This window comes from Kryptolebias marmoratus, linkage group LG5 (genome assembly GCF_001649575.2).
Source record: "Kryptolebias marmoratus isolate JLee-2015 linkage group LG5, ASM164957v2, whole genome shotgun sequence".
NCBI classification, from domain to species: domain Eukaryota; kingdom Metazoa; phylum Chordata; class Actinopteri; order Cyprinodontiformes; family Rivulidae; genus Kryptolebias; species Kryptolebias marmoratus.
The window spans coordinates 6,284,403-6,304,468 of NC_051434.1; the positions used below are offsets into that span (position 1 = coordinate 6,284,403).

Consider the following 20,066-nt stretch of genomic DNA (forward strand, 5'->3'; position numbering starts at 1 on the left):
GAAAAAGTCAACATGTTCACGGTTCTGTTCAGCATTCATCACGTCCAATTAAATCAGGAAGGTGAGGACGGTTTAAAGCTGCGATTTGTCTCTTTCAATGACTTAATTACGTTGGAAATTATTCACGGCTCTCAGCCGACACGCTGAGGTCTGCAGAGGAAGATCACATCAACATCTTCATGAATCAATCTGTGGTCACTAAAACAAACAAACAGACAGGTTCAGGTTGAAACCTTTTAATGAGTTAATCAGACTCTGTTTTGACCCTTCAAACCCACACATTTTCCTTTTTATGGATTTTATTGCTCTAACAGGACTTAATTAACCATTTGATGTTTCTTGTCTTATTATTTTTCAGCACAGTGTGTTAACTGGTCTGTGGAAAAGTAGAAGTTGTTTCTGAGATGCCTTTTGTAGTCATTTGTCTATTTATTTAAATTTAACCTTCTACGATCCGACTGAGTTGTAAATCTAATGCGACATGTTTGACCCTGTAGCGTTGTGGTTCTGCAGCTGGATCAGGTTTCATTAAAGCCTTCACAGACTCTCCAGGTGATGTTTGAGAGAGAGAGAGAGGAGTATTTAACGCCGTGTGATACGGTTCCAGACAACCGCTGCACGTGTGGAGGAGAAGCTGTGAGGAAAACGAGCAGCAGGCGGCGGCGTTGGCGTCGTATCCGTTTGTGTCACGGCAGGAAAAACAAAACCCACGAGGAGGTTCTGTTCTGCTGGGCTGCAGGGGAACGCTGACCGCGAGGGGAAGACGTCTGGAGAGTCGAGGCAGAGCTGCAGACATCCAGGAACCTTTTTCAGCTGCTTTCAGATACTTTCTGCATCAGACTTTAAAAATCTGCTCCAGCAGCCAAGCTGTCCAGGAACGTTAGTCCAGCTCGACACTGATGTTTGCTCATCTTTAAAAGTGAAATGTTTATCTCCGTCATCCGGCTGAAAGCCTCCAGCCCGGTGATTTTAACATAAAGGAGGCAAACAGGATGTGGCAGAGAACATTGGAGTGATTGATCAGAGGCGTTCACAGGACAGAGACGCATTCAGGGAGGTGGGGAGTTTGCCATCTTGTGGAGAAGAGACACGATGCAGATGTTCTCAGCTCATTTTATAGACTTAGATTGTTTCTAAAATAGAAATTATACCTAACAGAACTGTTAGGTTTAATGAAACGTTTGCAGACTTTTGTCTTCTGCCGCATCAAACCTCGGCTCAGTTTCCGTCTGTTTCCCCTGAAGTCTCATCAGCAGGTTTTGACTTTAAGCAAGAAAAGCCCATTACCTCAGAGCGATAAGCTTCCCGTTTGAATTATGTAGCACCACTGTGGCATTTTATATTCAGACTTTCGTATGCAGCCAACAGGAGGAGGATCGGGGCCGGAGCGTGACTGTGGGCGGGGGCGGCGGGGNGGGGGGGGGGAGTGAGGAGGAAAATGCTGCTGCTGCAAAAATCTGTTGGCCTGATGCTTTTGCAGCAGCTCGAAGTGCATCAACTTAGAATATTTTGGACCGGCCTGCTGTCTTACTGCAGATATGAGCTGCTGGACATCAGATCTGTCTCACATTTGGTGCTTTTAGCAAAAGGAACAGAGTGAAATGTTACACAGGAAGGCAAAAAAATTCAATTATATAACAGTTAAAGAATTAAATCAAGTCTTAAATTAAGGAAGAGGAGTCCTTCCTCCAACATGAGCTGACAAACTGTCATTTTGACAGAAACAAACTTTTAGTTGCTTTTAGTTTAAAGCCAATCCTTTTTGTTTTTCTCCTTGCCTCCAGCAGAGGGCAGCAAAGTTCTCTGCTGCGTTCAGAGGAAGAAGAATCAGAACTACAGGGTTCAGATGTCTAAAATAAATAGTTTATACTTTATGATTATTATGCTGTGGACAAACAGATGTTCTGGTGATTCAGCAGGAACATCTGAAGCTCTGATCCGGTTTTTATTGAACCTTCAGATTTAGTTTGGGAGATAAAATCCGACACCTTCCTGTTTGAGACTTTCCCTGCGATCGCTGTCTGCAGACCGTCGCTCCAGAGTTTCAGGAATTAAAAAAAAAAAAAAAAAAGACATTTGGACTGAAAACACGTCATTTGCTCTGTTGTTTTGCATCTTGACGAACATTTTATGTTTGTAAAATAATGTCATTTTTGAGTATTGTTTATTCTGGGATCATTTTATTTGATTTTCCAGTTTGTCCTTTTTAAAACAAAAGAAATATTTTTAATTTGAAAGTTGCATTTGTCTGCAGCAGGCTGTGGAGCACCACGTCAGCTGCAGCTCTACAGTTTAACTCGTAATTAACAGCTGGAAACTCAGAGTTTCTGTATCAAGTAATAAAAAAAAATCCTTCTTTCTGAACCGCTCATTTAAAATCTGACGAGTTCAAACTCGGATCAGTTTCTGACCTCGTGTTTTATTCTGACTCAGTTCATGAGCTCGCCTGCTCCTCCTTCAGTCTCAAAGGCCTGACGATTTCAGTGAAGTTGTGTTTTTTGTATAAAATAAGAACAACGTGCAGAACATCCTCTGTGTGACGTGTTCAGTGGCCCAGAGTTGGAGAACGTGCCACTCTGTGGGCTTAAAACAGGCCTTCGATTGGCTCACCTCGAGCGTGAAGTGTACAGCTGATTTAATCTGTGTCAGCCTGTGTGTGTGTGTGTGTGTGTGTATGTGTGCACCGGCTGAATTTCTCCTTCTCTCAGTAAATGTTACACAGATGAATCTGCTCAGAATAATTAATTCACAGAAGCCTAAAACTCACTCTTTCAGCTGTTTAGCTGCTTCTACGAAGAGAAAAAGGTCAGATTTATTCCACTCGAAGCTCCGTTTTAGATTCAAGTTGTTCTTTTTGTGACTTTTTATGAGATGTCATTCTTTTGTTGCAGCTGGACCTCTGTAGAAAAGCAACCCTGAGCTCATTTTATTTTCACACAGCTATAAAAGGTTTTTACGGTCGTCTTCTAACAGCTTCAAGTGCCTTTAAAGTCGCTGATTAATCCACTGCTGCACTGTGATGCACCTCATTACTGAAGAGAATAAACATTCCTGGAGGTCGGATTTAGAAAGTGCCAGATTTCAGTCGTAGCTCGGAGATGAATGTCAGGCGGGAAGCTTTTCAGGAACTGTCAGAAGCGTCTCTGACGTTTACTGCAGGAAGTAAAGCTTAAAAAAAAATAAAACCCCGTCGGAAAGTGAAACTGAAGCAGGGATTCTGGTTCAGAGGAAACAGAAACAGGAAGTCTGAGGCCTGTTAGATAATTAGGATGCAGGTTCAGGAGTGAGAGGTCAAAGGTTAACAGGAAGGAGGTGGACTTTAAAGTGGCAGCTCTGAATAAGTAAAGGAAATGTATATAAAATGCATCCAAAACATGACGAAGAGGAACTAAATCTCATGTTTGAAGGACGGAACGCAGACAGACGAGCAAACGTTGAATAAAATAAAACTTTATTTCAGCCGCAGGTTCGTCTGTTTTCAGACAAACCTGATTCCTTTTATAATTTACCATTAAAAGGTTTAATAATTCCTCTTTAGAGTCTGGTTCTGATGTCTTCTCTTCTTTCAGCTGCTCTTTATCTCACCTCATCCCAACATCCTCCTCCTCTTCCTCCCTGGCAGCCTTTGTCCAACTTGTCCACTGTCCCTCCAAACCCTCTCAGCCTTGCTTGTCTCTTTCTGTTTGCCCGATGAACATTTTGTTTTAAAAGGTGTTTGCAATTAGTTTTTTTTTTATATATCCGACCATAAAGGATTCGGTCTAAATGAGTTTAAATCCAGCCTTGAAACAGTTTATTTTATTTTATTTTTTGTCAGTGACAATCAGCTGTTATGTCATAAAACCTAGTAGTAGTAGTCAGTAGCTAGTTTTATTCCTTTTTTTTTAAATGTACAAATTGAATTTAAAAAATGCAAACAGCTTAGATTTGATGTAATATTAATGAAACTTGACTGAGGATGAAGGTAAAGTTGTTTTGTTTGTTTTTTTTTAATAAAAACAAAACAACTCAACATGAAAATGCCAAGAACTGATGAACTTTATCATCTGTGGTAAATAAAATCAAACGATTCACAGAATAAAGGTTCCTGCGATCATTGTGGTAAAAATGTTTCTTAAACCAACACTCGGGCCTCTTTCTGCAGCAGAAACCTTCAGGATGGACCGACCTGTCCTGTAGTCTGAGATTAAATGAAGATTTTAGTTAATTTGTTGTTAATAACAGAAGGACATGGGCACAAATCTGCAGATCTGTCTGAAAACAACAGAGAAAAGCCTCTTTAACATTATTTAAAGCGTCGGGAGCGTGAGGAGGCCGAGCGCTGAGTCAGCAGTAACTCAGACCTCCTATTGGACCCTCGTGGTTCAGAGCGAGCCGAGCCAGAGGGCAGAACCTTCGATTTACCGCCCCCCCCCCCCCCCCCCCAAGCTCTTTAAGTGGCTGAAGGAGTAAGCTGCTGAAATGAGAAACCAACGGAGGCGGTTTTCCTTCAGGGGCTTTTTAAACACGACCTTCGCCTTTAAATCCCACCTCCACCTGACCTGCTCACTGATTCTCTGACATGAGCGAAGACGGAAACGAGGACAAGGAAGATAAAAAAGACTCTGATTCGAGCCTCGTCCTGTCTGAACCTTCTGTGGACCCCAGGAGGCCACGACGGCACCGAGACGATCAAACGGAACGAAGAACAGGAAACGTCACGACAGATTTACAGAACTGCTCAAACTCGTCATCAGCTCTGCTGATCGAGAAGTTCTCTTAACTGTTTAATGAAAAAAACACATTTATCCTGATAGATTTCACCGTCTGTGGGACATTCTGCCTTAAACATTAGACTGAATGAGTCCAAAGATCACGTAATAATTCACTGCTGTGTTTTCTGTCCATGAGCTTTCCAAAGAACCCCCACTGCAGAAGATCTGAACTATCCCTTTAAGTGAACATGGTGGGAGGAATCTGTTTTTAGCTCCAGCTGCTGATGGACTTTCTGATCCAATCTGAGATTATTTAATGCACCTTTTATTAGTACATCTGTGGGAGTGATGTTTTTGAATTTATTTTTATAAAGGATGATCCACAGTTTTCTCTGCTGATGAAGCAGAAAGGAGGAGGAGGAGGATGGTGACGGAGTGGAAAGACGCAGGAAAACAGAACTCAGCAGCTGGACGGGGAGGGCTTGAAACGTCAGCAGGGCTTCCCCTCCTCCTCCCCCCGGTGTTCAGAGGGGGGGTGGGCCGTCACACGGCAGTCACACACATCCAGATCCGCTCAGATCCAAGAGGACGTCGTAAAGTTTTTTATAGATCCATATCTGGACGGGTTTCCTGCTGCGAGGACGTCTCTCTAACTGGATTTTATGCCACGGAGAGTTCCCGGCCTGTGGAGCTGTTCCCTCCTCTTCGCCGGGTTTTCTGGTTGGAGGGGTTCGACTTCGCTGATTCCCTCCCTCCCCTCCTCGGAGATGAGATCCAGCTTCATGCAGGTGAAGCCCGTAGCTGCCCAGCAGTTTCCCAGCTGTTGGGTTTGTCTGTAGGTGGGTGTTCAGATGGGAGTCCTGCCTGGAGGCGGAGGACGGCTCCTCGTCCAACACGGAGCGCCGGGCTTCATAAATTATGGAGCCAACTTGCCAGCAGGGCTTGTTGTAAAGATAAATCCTTTTAATATCTGGAAAAAAAGCAACGTTATTTTGGAAAAATAAAATGATTTCTTACAGCCAACAAAACTGCATCTATCTGAGATGAATAATAGATAAATCTAAATCCTTCATAAACAGTTAATAATTACTCATCTGTAATCGTAAGCTTTAGATTAAATGTTTTAAAGCATTTACAGTCGGACTGATAATCTACCTGACAAAGATTAGTTAGTGCTTTTTTAAAATTTATGCTCACACTTTGGAGGCAAAATTACTTTTATATTTATCTGAGGTGACTAATATTACAAAATACATTTAATAGTAGATTAAAAGATGTCTAATACGTTTAAAGTCCTGCTTTAATTTTTTATGTAGTTTCTGATTTATACTTTGTTACTCTGGCCATTCAGTGTTTATAAAACAGGACTATAAGGTATATAAAGTTGCTTACAACTAGTTTTATTACTTATCAGTCCATAATGCAGTTATTTATGGTTTATATATTTCTGCATCTATATTACTTCAATAATTGGACATATGATCAAAACATTGAGGTGCTTTGATTCTGTTTCTGTGAGAAAGATTTATTTTCATACATGTAACTTTTTAAAGCCCCTGGGAGGATTATACATCTTACTGACCTGCAGACGGGATGTTAAAGTCTAAACATTAATGGATACAAAGAGCTGCTGACTGGAAACAAACTGAGATAATCAAAGGTTTCTCAGCGGTTCATAAAGTTTCTGCCATCTGCGCCTGGAAATGACAGAAAGACTTTAAATTTAGATAATCCTGGAAAACAAACCGAAGGCCAATAAAATTACATTTACATGAACAGTTAAGATTTAAAGATGACAGCTGATGAGTTTAGCTCCTTTTTGCCTCCTCTTCAGACTAGCCTTTAGCTCGTCAGTCTGGTTGAGTTATTTGTCCAAACTGAGGCTGTTCAAAGGGTTATCTGCTACAGGGAAGTAGTATTAATAGCATTAAGTATTAATTAGTATTAAGTCAATTAGGTATTAATAGCTCATTGCCTTTGCACAAACCCCCACTTTAAAAGATCTGAACTATCACTTTAGGACATGTAACTACAGTATAAACTTAAATTCAGTTTGTTTATGTAACAAACGTCACCTCAGGTCACAAAACAAACAAATCTGACTCATAAATTTGTTTAGTTTGTGTTATAATACATCACTCTGTGAAGTTCCTGTTAGTAAAAGTTTTTTAATCTAAAGAAGCCAGCAGGTGAATCTTAGCAGTGGACAGGAAAGAGACCCCCTTTTTAACAGGAAGAAACCTCCAGAGGGTTTTGAGGACAGGAAAGAGACCCAGGAGGACTGGTCCAGGTGTGGTTCCTACGGGTAGAGACACAAACTAAAACCTGTTCATGGCAGCGATGATCACAAACCCAAAGTAGAGCAGAGTGAGGACATGTGGACAGTTTGTCCTCCGGCAGCAGAACTATAGGACCCCTCAGGAAACCCAAACCAAGCCTGACTGTAGGTTTTATCAGAAAGGAAAGTCTTCAGCAGACATGGTGTCAGCCTCACAGACAGAAACTGGAACTGAGAGTTCTGCCTCCTGTTCCACTTTTAGAACCTGTAGGAACCTCCAGTAAACCTGCAGGCTGAGAGAGAACTTCTCTGTTAGGAAATAATGGAACAATAAGATCTCTACTGTGGATGTTGGCAGTAACACGCCGTCAAAACCACCCACTCAGCCCAGTCCAGCAGTAATTTTCTGTTGCTGTCAGGAGCCTTTTTAATTAGTTAGAACCACTAAAGCCTCACTTCTATATATATCCGTGTGCCTCGGCTCCAGGGAGTCCTGTATGTGTGTTGGAGCGTGCTCCGTCCCAGCCGCGTGTGGACACGTGTCTCAGCTGCTGATGTTTGGTGCAGAGCGTCCTCGGTGTGGATGTGTGGAGCTGCTGGCACGCATGAACAGAATGAAATATTCAGGTGACGATCAGACGCTCTGCTTCTGGAAATCTTTTTTTTTTTTTTTTACCTGCTGGGGGCTCTGGTGCAGATTTAGCTTATATTTGTTTAAAACAGAAGTTGCACACGGGACAGAAGCAGAGGACGGAGCCCACAGGCATGAGAGCACTTTGTGCATTATACATCAACCTCTTTTCAGCCCCTCCTCCCTCGTTTTCCTTCTGCAAGAGAAATCAAAGGCATCGGCTCTTCTTTAACCCCGACACGACCTGCTTCCAGTTGAATGATGGAACACAAACGAAGGTGGAAAACATGTCGTCTTTGACTAATGCAGGCGGAGTGAAGGTCGACGCTTAAAGCTCTCAGGATTAAACACGTCTCAGGCGCTCCGCCGTAGTGTCCTCGGTGTTTAATGAAATCCTGAAAGTAGCTGAACAGATATGATAGGATCACAATGACCTGCTTGTAACCGATGGTTTGTTGCGTCTTCAGGTGTTTATTTTACACCAGGTTCTGTTTGCCTCTGAAAAAGCTGCAGGGTCGCATCATTTCTGTTCACAAGTTAAACAAAACGGCGTTATCTTTTCTTCGGGCTTCTTTAAATCCAGGAATTCAGGAATCGAGTCGTTCTCAGGTCACGGTGAACGTCTGAGCCAGATGTAGAGAAATTCCCTCAGGCTGCAGCTGTCACAGATGTGGAAGAGTCAAAAAGCAGAAATAACACGACAGATTGTTTCCTTTTTTGCTTTAATAATGAGGCCCGTTAAGGAATTTATTACAAAGTCTGCAACCTGTTTCTGTTCAATCCAACTCTCATCTTTAAAACTGCTGGAAAAGTTCAGTTTAAGCTGAAACATCATGAGCATATCAAAATAAATTTTACTTGGCAAAACAACAGTTTAAATAGGTTTGTTTCTTCATAAAGAGCGATTTGGTTACTCCCTTAACATATTAAATAAGAACTTTAAGTGATAGAAGCACCGATCGCAGGTTTTGGGCCAATTTCTGATGTTTGATGCAGAAAAATATATGTAAACGTTTCAAATTTCTGGTCGAACTGAAAAAATTTTGACTGTTTTTATAATTAAATATTTCCAGTAAAAGAAGACAAAAACCTTCAAAACTGCATCAAGTTATAGAGCTTTCTGTCGATTCAAAATTACAAATAACCTGCAGGTTATTAGACTGAGGTGTTTGCACAAAAAAACCAAAAGGATTTTGTTTTATATTTTATTTGCAAAAGATTATAACATCTCTTTAACCCCTTCCTCACCATGAAGCATAAAGGATGCAACAGATAACACTTCTTCAAATAAATCTACAAGAAGTTCCAACATATTTGTAGGAAAAAAACATTTTTCCTGTTATTTATTGCGACTGCAGACCTGGTGAATTACAGCTCAGGAGGCTTTCAGTCTTTGCATCAGCCTGGTTGCAAAATATGTCTCTCACAACGTGAACTTGAATGCATCGCCTGTTTCAGCTGCAGAGGAGAACTCGAGGCTGAATGTTGGTGAGCAGCACCGTACAGATATGTCAGAGTAAATCTGTCACTGCTGGTGCTAATTAACCACGTAGCTACCATGTGTTCATGAATACAGGAAAGAAATCTGATTTTTGAGCGCCTCAGATGGAAAATAGTCTGATTCTGGTCATAAACTGAGTAATCTGTGTCCGACTTGTGATTGATTAGAGGATTTTAGTTTAGAGATTTATTTAATTGTCTTTTGTGTTTCTGTTTTAGATAATAATGTGGGTGAACAGATCCTTAAAAAGAGTTAATTCAAATAAGAGACTCTTGATATTCTCAGATTTGTTTACTTTAGGCCAAGTTTTGGAGACTTTTACCCTTTTCTCTCTCTCTCTCACACACACACACACACACACACACTTTGTTGTGTTTTATCCAGCTGTGGGCTGACATAAAATCCTGACCCATCTATGAGTTGAGACTCCAGAACCGAGGATGGGTCTGAATGATGCACCGTTTGATTACCTGCATGGAAACGAGAGTGAGAAGTGCTCAGCTGAGTCGTTTTGTCTGCTTCTTGTTGTGCCAGCGCCACTCAGGCCTGGAGGACATCAGTCCCAGCGAGGAGGTGACGGACACGGAGGACAACGAGGAGGAGGATCTGGGGGTCCTGGACGACCAGCGCAGCATCATCCTCCACCTGCTGTCCCAGCTCAAACTGGGCATGGACCTGACGCGGGTAAGGCACCGACTCCCTGCGTTCCCGGAGCGCTGAGGCGGAGGGCTCAATCTTTGTTTTCGCTGCAGGTGGTGCTGCCCACATTCATTTTGGAAAAGCGCTCGCTGCTGGAGATGTACGCCAACTTCATGGCCCATCCCGACATGTTCCTGTCGATCACAGCCGGGGCCACAGCCGAGGACCGGATCATCCGCTTCGTGGAGTACTACCTGACCGCTTTCCACGAGGGGCGGAAGGGCGCCGTGGCCAAGAAGCCCTACAACCCCGTGCTGGGGGAGACCTTCCACTGTTCGTGGGAAGTACCGCGACATAAAGTCAAACCTTTGTCCCGGTCCAACCAGGGAACCCCGGGAAAGAGTCCCAACAACGAGGACTCGGCGAGAGGCTGCTACAGGGTCCGGTTTGTGGCAGAGCAGGTGTCCCACCATCCGCCGGTGTCCGGGTTTTACTGCGAGTGTCGGGAGCAGAGGATGTGCGTCAACGCACACGTGTGGACCAAGAGCAAGTTCATGGGCATGTCTATAGGAGTGTCCATGGTGGGAGAGGGTGAGTTCAAATCATCAGAAACAAGTGACTTACACACCAAACCTTAACTCAACACTTCTGTAGTTGGTAACGTTGATTATTTGTGGCAGCCATCTTGAATTATCCGTTTTACCAGCAGGTGGCAGGAAGTTCAAATACTTTATATTTTAAATTGTTTATTTAAGAAATGGTAGAACTGCAGTAATCAGACCCTCCAGGATTTCGCGATCGCAACTATTAATGCAAAAAGTTAACCCCGGGAAATCGCACCTTTAACCCAATATTTATTGTTTCTGAAGTGATTCGCCACCGTTTCTGCGGTCTAGTCTCTTCTTTGTGGGTTTGTGTTGCGTGGAATACAAAATAACCCCAAATAACTCAGGAAGAAGACACGTGACGTCACTTCCTGTTAACATCAGAATGCCGGGAGCGTGCAGGAGCAGCGACCGAAGCCAAAATGTGCGCTAATGCTTCACATTTGCCCACAAAGATTTCAGCAAACCAGTTTCCTCCCCAGCTGCAGGAGAGTGGGGGGAAGCTGCTTTGCATGTCCTGCAGTGTAATCATGGAACATAAACGCATCGACAAACACTTTGTGTCTGCAAAACGTGAGGAGAGCTGCAGACGAGGGACGATCCAGAAATAATCATGAATGTCAGTTTAGAAGCTATCAAAGTTCTCAAATAAAGCACCTTTTGAGAATGTCAATGTTTGTTGGTAATTATCTTACAAAAGTTATAGTTTTTTATTGATTTTAGTTAAAACAAATTGCAACTTTTAGGAAAATGCCCTGCGAAATCTGGAGGGACTGAGTAATAAAAAAATCATTTTCAACACTAAAAGACTGAAAAGGAGTTTTACAACTAGTACTTAGTTTAAAGGCAAAGAAACATTATTTATCACCTGCGGTGCTAACATGTAGCTCCTGTGACGAGTCCTCTCGATCTGAGTCAGATCTGTGCCCAGCTGTTGTGACGCAGCAGAGGACATGGTGACATTCACCTCAGGGACAACTCCCTGCATTTCAAAGATATTTAAAAAAGAGCCTGTCCACAAATTACTGTTCTAATTACACAGATGCTTTAAATCTGGCTGACAGACTTGTGTAGTGAAGAATTTGTAAAAAATGTTTATTTTATTTTGATGACACAACTGTGACCTGAACCTAGATTGTCCAGCAGCGCTGAGAGGAAATGTTTAATCAGTGAAGTTTTGGATTTTCAGTTCAAATCAGCTTCAATTGTTCGTTAAATTACTTTCACTTTTGTCATCTTGGTAAAATAAAGGGTGAAGTGACCAAATTAACGACCTACAGGTGTCAGTATAAACTACAGGAGATAATCCTTTTTATTTAATACACACTATAACGTGACTACGATCAGTCTGAGGGCCATCGCCCAACAAACTGCAGCTCAGCTTCACTCTTTATGTAATAAATCTAGTTTTTTTATTTAATTATTCTGGAGTAAGGATGTGAAGATAACAGAGGTCTATTAAACCCAGATTTAGCCCAGTGGACATTTTAAAACATTTAGACGTCGTCTTAGCCCAGAAAGGCTCAGTAGGTGCAGTCTCACGTCTTCATTTATGACCTGGTGGAAAAAAGAAACCTTTTAAATCCACAGTCCGGTGTAAAACAGAGCTGAGTGTTTTACCGTTTTTAAGCTAATGATGTCCAGCAGGTATAAAAATGTATAATTTTTTTTTTTTGTTGGACTAATTCCCCAGCTTCCCACATGTTCAGACTGATCTGCTGAACACGATCGAGGCGGTTCTTTTGGTTTTACTTTTTAATCACGCAGCTCAGGGTTGTTCAGAGCTCCGGGTCATTATTAACTCCGAACGGTTTTATCTCCCACAAGTCAACTCTTTGTGTCATTTCCTGCTCACAGCCTGTTTTCATCCTCCTGCAGCAAGAAAAACAGACACAAATCTGTTCACAATGAACTAAATCCAGGATGCTGGTGAATCACATGTGATAAGGAGGATGTTTTATATAAAAAAACCTCTAAAAGGACTACTTTCATAGGTGTTCCTGAGGAGTATATTAGTGTTTGTAAGGAACATAAAGTTATTCCTTATCTGCTTTGATCTTTGTTGCTCAGGAAATGTCTAAATTTGTGCTTCTTTTCTGGATTTTCCCTCCTCTCAGGAGTCCTGTGTCTCCTCGAGCACGACGAGGAGTACGTCTTCACGCTGCCCTGCGCCTACGCCCGCTCCATCCTCACCGTTCCCTGGGTGGAGCTGGGCGGCAAAGTCTCCATCAACTGCGTCAAGAGCGGCTACTCGGCCACGGTGACCTTCCACACAAAGCCTTTCTACGGAGGCAAGGTGCACAGGTGAGCAATCTTCCACTTTCTGAATTCTGCTAACTGATGTAACTGAGGCTGCATGAAAAGATTTAATCTGTTGATTCTCCACTGTTAGTTTTTATGATAAGTTATGTTGTCACTATAACAGTGGTGTCCTATCCTGGTCCTGGAGGGCCTCTATCCTGCATGTTTTAGTTGTTTCCCTGCTCTTCAAGTTCTCCAGAGGCCTGTTAATCACTCGCTCATTCAAATCAAGTGTGTCAAAGCTGAGAAACACCTAAAAACATGCAGGATAGTGGCCCTCCAGGACCAGGATTGGACACCACGGCTATAACATGTCCAGATGTTTTTGTTGCAGTAGATCAGGAATGTCAAACTCCATTCCTCGGGGGCCGCTCTCCTGCATGTTTTAGATGTGTCCTAACTTTACAACACCTGCTTTAAATTAATGACTTCTGCTTTTGGAGAACTTGATGATTTGGTGAGGATGTGATTAAACCATTTGGAGCAGAAAAACCTAAAACTCCCAGGACACCGGCCCTCGAGGCCTGGAGTCTGACACCCCTGCAGTGAATAAAGAAGATGACTATTTCCTAAAAGCAGCCATCATCTCTTCCTACAGAGGCAGTACATTCGTTAGAAACGACTCTTTTCTTTATTCAGTCTTAGATAAAACCCTTAAGCACTATGCTCAGGTTGTCATAACTTACACGTTATCATCTGCAAAAAAAAATACTGCAGATAACGAAGTTTTATGACAAGCTGCTGCAAACAAAGTGCCTAAATTTAAATTAGTTTTTTGTTGTGTGAGTAGAAATGTTAGTTCATTATACTTTGACTCCTTTTCTGTTTAGTACCTAAAAGGTGATATAAAGAAAAACTCAGGCCTTCGTACAGAAACTGTATTTTAATAAGAGTAACGTCACATTTGTCGTCATCCTGGTTAAAAACTGCAGAGTGACGGCAGAGGTCAAACACAACCCGACCAACACCATCGTGTGCAAAGCGCAGGGCGAGTGGAACGGCACGCTGGAGTTCACCTACAGCAGTGGAGAAACCAAAGTCATCGACACGACCAAACTCCCCGTCATCAGGAAGAAGCTGCGACCGCTGGAGAAGCAGGGCCGGACCGAGTCCAGGTGTGTTTTCACTCCATCTTTGAACCTCAAGGCAGACACCGATGCTTCCTGTAGGATGGTGAGGGTTGGAAAGTGCTGCTGGAGTTCACAGTATTCTGTTTTAGAGGTGAAAGCAGGTAACAGAACACAAAACATCCCTGATTGGATGTCTGGAAGTTAATTATACCACTGAACTGTGGTTCAGTGGTATAATTACTAGCATTTCTAAAGTCTTCAAACCTCAGAGGAAGGTGAAGAAAAAGCACCACACAGGACTTGATTTTATGCACAACTAAACTTCCTGCAAAAAGATTAATTTTATTCCTGCTGCCCATGAAAACATCCTGTATTTAAATGTTAATCTGTTTCGGCTCGTAGGCGGTTGTGGCAACATGTGACCAAGTCTCTGAAGGAGGGGAACATGGACGAGGCCACGGAGCACAAACACCGGCTGGAGGAGAGTCAGAGGGTGGACGAAAGGCAGAGAGCTGCTGCCAACAAGCCCTGGAAACCCAAATACTTCACTAAAGAGGTACGAAACATTAAACTGTGAAAGGAAGCAACAGGACCGACAAGTCTGGAGGGTTTAACAGTCTACAGGATCGGCCATTTCTATGGGAATGGTTGGTGATATTAACTTCCTGGGAATTTAACAAGAAAAACATTTGTGTGTTTGGTTTTAACATAACTTTATTCTTTCAGGAGTTATTTACAAGTCTCTCACCATTTATGTGTTCAAAGTGCTACCCATTGTGTTGGATCGTCAATGCAACCCTCTTCTCCCACTTCCACTTCCTGGAAAGTGGATTGGTCGTCGTGGGCCAGTTGAATGGCCCCCTTAGACTTTTATCTTTGGGGTCATCTGAAGGCAGTTGTCTCTGCTGTGAAGATACAAGATGTGCAGCACCTGAAACTACAGATACTGGAAGCCTGTGCTGTTGCTACCAGTGTGTGACGAGTGCAACACAATGGGCGGCACTTTGTACACATTTTATAAATGGTGAGAAACTTGTGAAAGAATGAAATTATGTTAAAACTAAACACACAAATGTTTTTCTTGTTAAATTCCCAATAAGTTTGATGTGTCACATGACCCTCTTCCCAATGAAAAAACAAAAGTTGGATCAAAAATGGCCACCATGGTCACCTCCCGTATACTATTGTGCCACAAACAGGACGTTAACATCACCAACCATTCCCATTTTATTAAGGTGTGTCCATAGAAAAGGCCAACCCTGTACTCTGAAATCTGTCTGCTTGTTCACTTTGTGACAAAACATTTCCTGTTCAAAAGTTAGAGGAGAACAGGCCAGTGTGGTCATTATTTAACACACCAGTTCTTTTTAAGACTTGAAAACAATACTGATAGTGACCAGGATGTTTGACATGTTCAGGCCTTTTTGGTTAAACCATGGTGGTTGCACCCCTCCTCATGTATGCAGGGAGAAGGTTGGATCTACAACAACCCGCTGTGGAAATGCACCTGACATCAGAACTGCCTTTTGTCACGGACACAGACTGCAGCCCCAGACTGAGGTCGGGACTCGAGGCGACGGTGCGGCGACACAAACAAAAAGGTGCCAAAAGGATCTCCACTATCAGAACCAGGAGAGAGGACTCATGAGAATGAAGAACACTTTTTTTTTTAGTATTACTAGTAGAATATTTCCACTTTTGCTAAGGCCTTCTTTCTCTTCACTACGTTTGGCACTTGTTCTGTTCAAGTCTTCTGTAAAACACACCATACTGTAGCTGTCAAAGACTGTTTATGAAGCACTTTTATCAGAGAGGTAAAACATCTATTTTTTACTGTAATAGTATCTTTTACTAACCTGGGTAATCTACCAGAGCTTTACAGAAAATAAGGTCACAAATGTAGTATATTATATTACAGTTTACAAGAAGGAAGGTCCTGATCGTTCTGTCTGCACTATGAATGTATTTCGGCACATTTTAATACTTTCCAAAACTATCAAGTCACTGTGACGTCCTGATTTTTGATTTTGTCATGTTAATCTTCGACCAACCAGATAATTTCCATTTCTACCTCTCATTTAGCTATGATCTACGTTTCTTTCCAAAGAAAAACTGGTTTTATTTGTAGCTCTAAAAGCTTCCATGTCTGTTCTGTATCTGTAATCAGGACGCATTCAGCTGGTGCCTCCTTAAATTAATGCTTCTCTTCAGGTCACCCATGTTGGTTCACAGAAACGTGCTTCAACATGTTCTGATTCACAGCTGACCGTGGCCAATTTTCAGATTTTTATAGAATAAAACTTTAAAAAACCAGACATGGATTCTTTTGCTTCCTGACTCAGTTATCAGTAGTTGGTACCTTTTCAGGGCACTGGGTTTAAAGTCTTCAGCTAGTCTAACCAAACAAGTCTCATCTACCATTTTTTCACAGCAACATACTGGTGTGAAAGAACACCAATATTAAATTTACACATGACACTATGTAGAGGTTTAATAAGCCTGGATGAAGACTTTTACATCAGCTGTAAAGGTACCATTGAGTACCAATCCTGCAGGTTTTAGATGTTTCTCTGCTCTTCAGCAGGTCTTTAAGTTCTGCAGAAGCCCATTAATCATTCATGTAGCAGAGAAACATCTAAAACATGCAGGACGGTGGTCCTCCAGGACCAGGATTGGACACCACTGCTTTAATCTGAGCAAACACTCGAGTCGGCACAGTGAGTTACATACAGGCTCACTGTTAAATCAACCACAACTGTAGGTCTTAAAGTTTCCTTCCTACTTGTAAAAATATGATTATAGATCTTTGATATTAATTTCCAATTAGCAAGAATGTAAGTAGGATCCTGATTTGATTATATGGTACAACAGCCTGCCATACATGTGCCAACACGAGAGGAGAGCCTCAGTCTCCCTACACAAAAAAAACACTGCACATTAAAAGACCTTGTACAGTTTTTAGATTTGTTTCTAATGCACTCATCAAAAACCTCCATGACCAGCAGTAACTGATCATAATCCACACCCGATTTCTTATCTTTTGCTTCCAAGCTGCCAGACTTCCTTGTCATCTCGATCACAACTTATTTGCTTTGGCTGCTTTGTATCCGACTATAACAGCATACTGCACAGCGCGAGTCTAAAAATGAGTAAATAAGCGGAGAACAAAAGCCGTGTTTACAGCAGCATCCTTCAGTTGATCTACTGTATGACGAGAATCACCTCGTTGGAGCTAAAATTCTATTTTATGTATCAAACTGTTACAGATTTAACTAAAAACTACCAAAATATTCAAAACTGGTTCCTTGCAAAGTTATGTGTCAGCAACACGTCGTTCTGTAAATAGTCAGGTACTAAATTGAAACCTGGTTAAAAAAAAAAAGCAGCCAAAGACCTTCAGGAAGTATGAAGAACTCATACAAGCGCTTGGAAGAAAAAGATGAGTAAATTAGGGCAGGATTTCAAACAGAAGCTTCCACCCTACGGCATAAATTGTGTTCAGAAGTATGAAGTCATTGTGATGCCACTCACTCTGTTTTAACTTCAATTTTAAAGCTTTAAATTTGGTATTTAGTCGAGCCAGAAGTGACCGAACACTGATTACTGACCAGAGTCGAGTGTTTTCTCCATAATCAAACTGCTTGTTTAGGCAGGAACAACATGTAGCTTCTCACCTTCACACCTCCTGCTTTCAGCTAAGCTTTTGCCTCAGATGCAGTCAGTCTGCAGCTCGCTTCCCAAACACCTCCAGCTAAAGGCTAATGCTGCCACCAAGTGGTTCAGTTTGCACTCACCTGCAAACAGAAATCACATTTAAAACACGACCAAAGTCGACAAGGGTGGACGTTAAAATAAGAAGCACTTACACTGATGTTTTGATCGAAGTGTATATTTAGAGATGGATGAACAAAATGTAAAAATGTAAACCTCGAAGCTGAGCAGGAAACAAGTCGGGAGAGCGCACAGAGCTGCTAATCAAACCTCAGCATCGGGAAAGAAAAATAACCACAGAATGAAGAACTGCACATCACATTAAAGCTTAGTCCGGACCCCGTTCCCCCTCTGAGAACACAACAGATTTAGGCGTAGTTTAAACATTAACGTGACAAATCGAGAGAAAAGAAAGAAACAGATGATCCCGATGTGAAAATCTTTTAAAGTGTCACTCGTTTAGCAGAAAATAAGATGCTGAAGCGTGCACACGCTTTTTGTTTTTTAACTACAGAACAGTGCAGAGCCTGGAGTAAGATGTGTCCCAGCTGCATGCGGCTCACTCAAACCAACAACCAGACCATTTCAGTAAAAACAACCTAATTTACCCGTGTCCACATATCTATATTTATGTAAATTATAAACCGAGGATTTAACAGCAGAAGTGGCTTTCTGTAATTAAAACACGTTTAATTGTTTTAAATACATTTTTGCCATTTTGAAACAGAAATATATCAGCTTACTACTTCGATTCACTGACATTTAAAAATAAATGCTGTTTTTAAATCACCCCGAACTCAATTAAAGGTGCAACAACCTGCAGGTTGAACCGTCGAGGAGCGTTTTTAGTGTTTTACTGCTGGAAACTCAATCAAAAAGCAACTTAAACCGACCTCACGACAAACGGTGATCTATCTAAACACGTTGAAGTTATTAAGTAAAAATTAGGAATCAAAAATCATTTTAGACCAATTAAGTTTCATCTCGTCAGGCTTCCAGAAGGACCAAACTTTAACTACATTTTTGCAGACATCATTTGAAGCACTGTTTTACGCCTTTTGCTTCATTGATTTGTCTTTTTCTTTCCCTGTCATATTTGAAAACAGCTGTTAAAGCTAATTTAGAGATTCCTCAATTCCTTTGCCATCTTAATTGTCTTTGCAACCACACAACTAATTCTCCCTGCTTCTAAACAAAGAACATCCAATTTCTCTTTAGCTGCAAATAAACTGAAAATTTAGAGATGGAGGGCAATGTTAAAACTGTTTAAAAAAATAAAATAAACTTGTTACATCATTTCCAGGTGAAAAGACATCTCCACAGCTGTTGACTTAAGTGTGCAGGATGTATTTGGGACACATCTCCAGATAACTAAACATTTTTTAATCTCTTACTCCTCCTGACCATCGCCTACATACCAAGAACCCCCTTCACAGTTGAGTTTATTCCAGATATTCTGTAAGTCTCCAGTATTCATACCTCAGAAAGAAAAACAACAATAAAAAATAAAAAAAAATATCAACAGCTGATGATGTAAACGATAACAAGGCTGTCTGGAGAGCTCCCCCTGCAGGAGGGGAGGCCTAATTTGTTCTTATTATTTCTCTTTTGACACGCTGCGGCGGCAGAAAAGTACAATCTATGCAACCTGTGGGGACGAAAAACATGGGTGTAAAAATTCACATTCAAATTCATTCTTTCAACAAAATCTGAAGCCCCTCAGTGTAGAATTATTGCATTCACTGTTTGTTTTGCTGTAATAAAAAAAATTAAGTAAAAATCAAAAACTGCATATTTAAAAGTCACCACGAAGATCCAATATATTACCATAATTTTAGAGATTTTTTTTCCTTTTTTTTTTTTTTACAGAACATATTTACACATTAGGCCAATTTTTTTTTTTTCTTTTTAAAGAATTTGTTTGGAAACGAAAGGATCAGAAAGCCAGGCAGACAGAAAGGAGACGAGGATGATAAAAAGGTTAAGATTACAGATGAGCTGTGCGTAGACGGTGATGTTCCTCCATGCCGCATACTGTCCTCTGTACACGCGTCAGGAACCAAGTCCTCAGCTTTCGCTCCGACGCTTCCCCACATGTGCCATGGAGCGAGGTCGATGGGTCTTTGGTGCAAATGTTCCTCATCATCCCGCGAGTCCTCCTCACCCCATCTCCTGACTGACTGAGAAGCAGTTAATTAACAAAACCACGAAAATTAATCAGCGCTGAACCGAGCAGAGCAGCCCTATGCCTCGCCACACATTCAAGTACAAAGTAAAAAACAAACAAACGGGGGTAAAAAAAAAAAATCAAAACAGACGTCCTCGGGTTAAAAAGAACAAGGATTTTGTCGCGAGCCGGACGTGACACTTCCTCGATAAATGAGGGCGCTCTGACGAGAAGCGCTCCTGACCAAGTGCCAGCCAACCGGCCCCCCCGCCCGTGTTCTTCTTCACTGGTTCTTAGAGGTTTCTTTACGCCCGTTTGAGTTCATCATCATCTTTTATTTTTTTTGGAGTTTCTTGCCCTTCTTAAGAACAAGCCTGTTCTTGATGTGTCCTCGCTTCCTCTTGGCAGTCTGGTTAAAGAAACAGAAAAAAAAAAAAAAGAGATTAACAAGACAGATCAAATCTATGAT

At 41.7% G+C, this 20,066-nt stretch overlaps 2 protein-coding genes across 3 annotated transcripts in view; one reads left to right on the top strand and one right to left on the bottom strand.

The window, feature by feature from the left end:
- Nucleotides 1-16,695, top strand: part of LOC108240673 (oxysterol-binding protein-related protein 10) — a gene marked incomplete at its 5' end in the record, with an annotated part of 63,544 nt that extends 46,849 nt beyond the window's left edge. Inside the window, 6 exon segments of the mRNA XM_017424334.3 lie at nt 9,639-9,788; nt 9,857-10,334; nt 12,466-12,652; nt 13,582-13,764; nt 14,122-14,275; nt 15,186-16,695. Of these exon segments, the coding sequence (XP_017279823.2) occupies nt 9,639-9,788; nt 9,857-10,334; nt 12,466-12,652; nt 13,582-13,764; nt 14,122-14,275; nt 15,186-15,230 (1,197 nt within the window).
- An 897-nt stretch (nt 16,696-17,592) lies between these two features.
- Nucleotides 17,593-20,066, bottom strand: part of LOC108240668 (dolichyl-diphosphooligosaccharide--protein glycosyltransferase subunit STT3B) — an 85,311-nt gene continuing 82,837 nt past the window's right edge. For both annotated transcript variants that reach the window (XM_025006887.2, XM_017424321.3), the window contains exon 16: nt 17,593-20,006. In XM_025006887.2, coding sequence (XP_024862655.1) covers nt 19,932-20,006 — 75 coding nt within the window. In that variant the 3' untranslated portion in view covers nt 17,593-19,931. The remainder of the gene's footprint in view (nt 20,007-20,066) is intronic.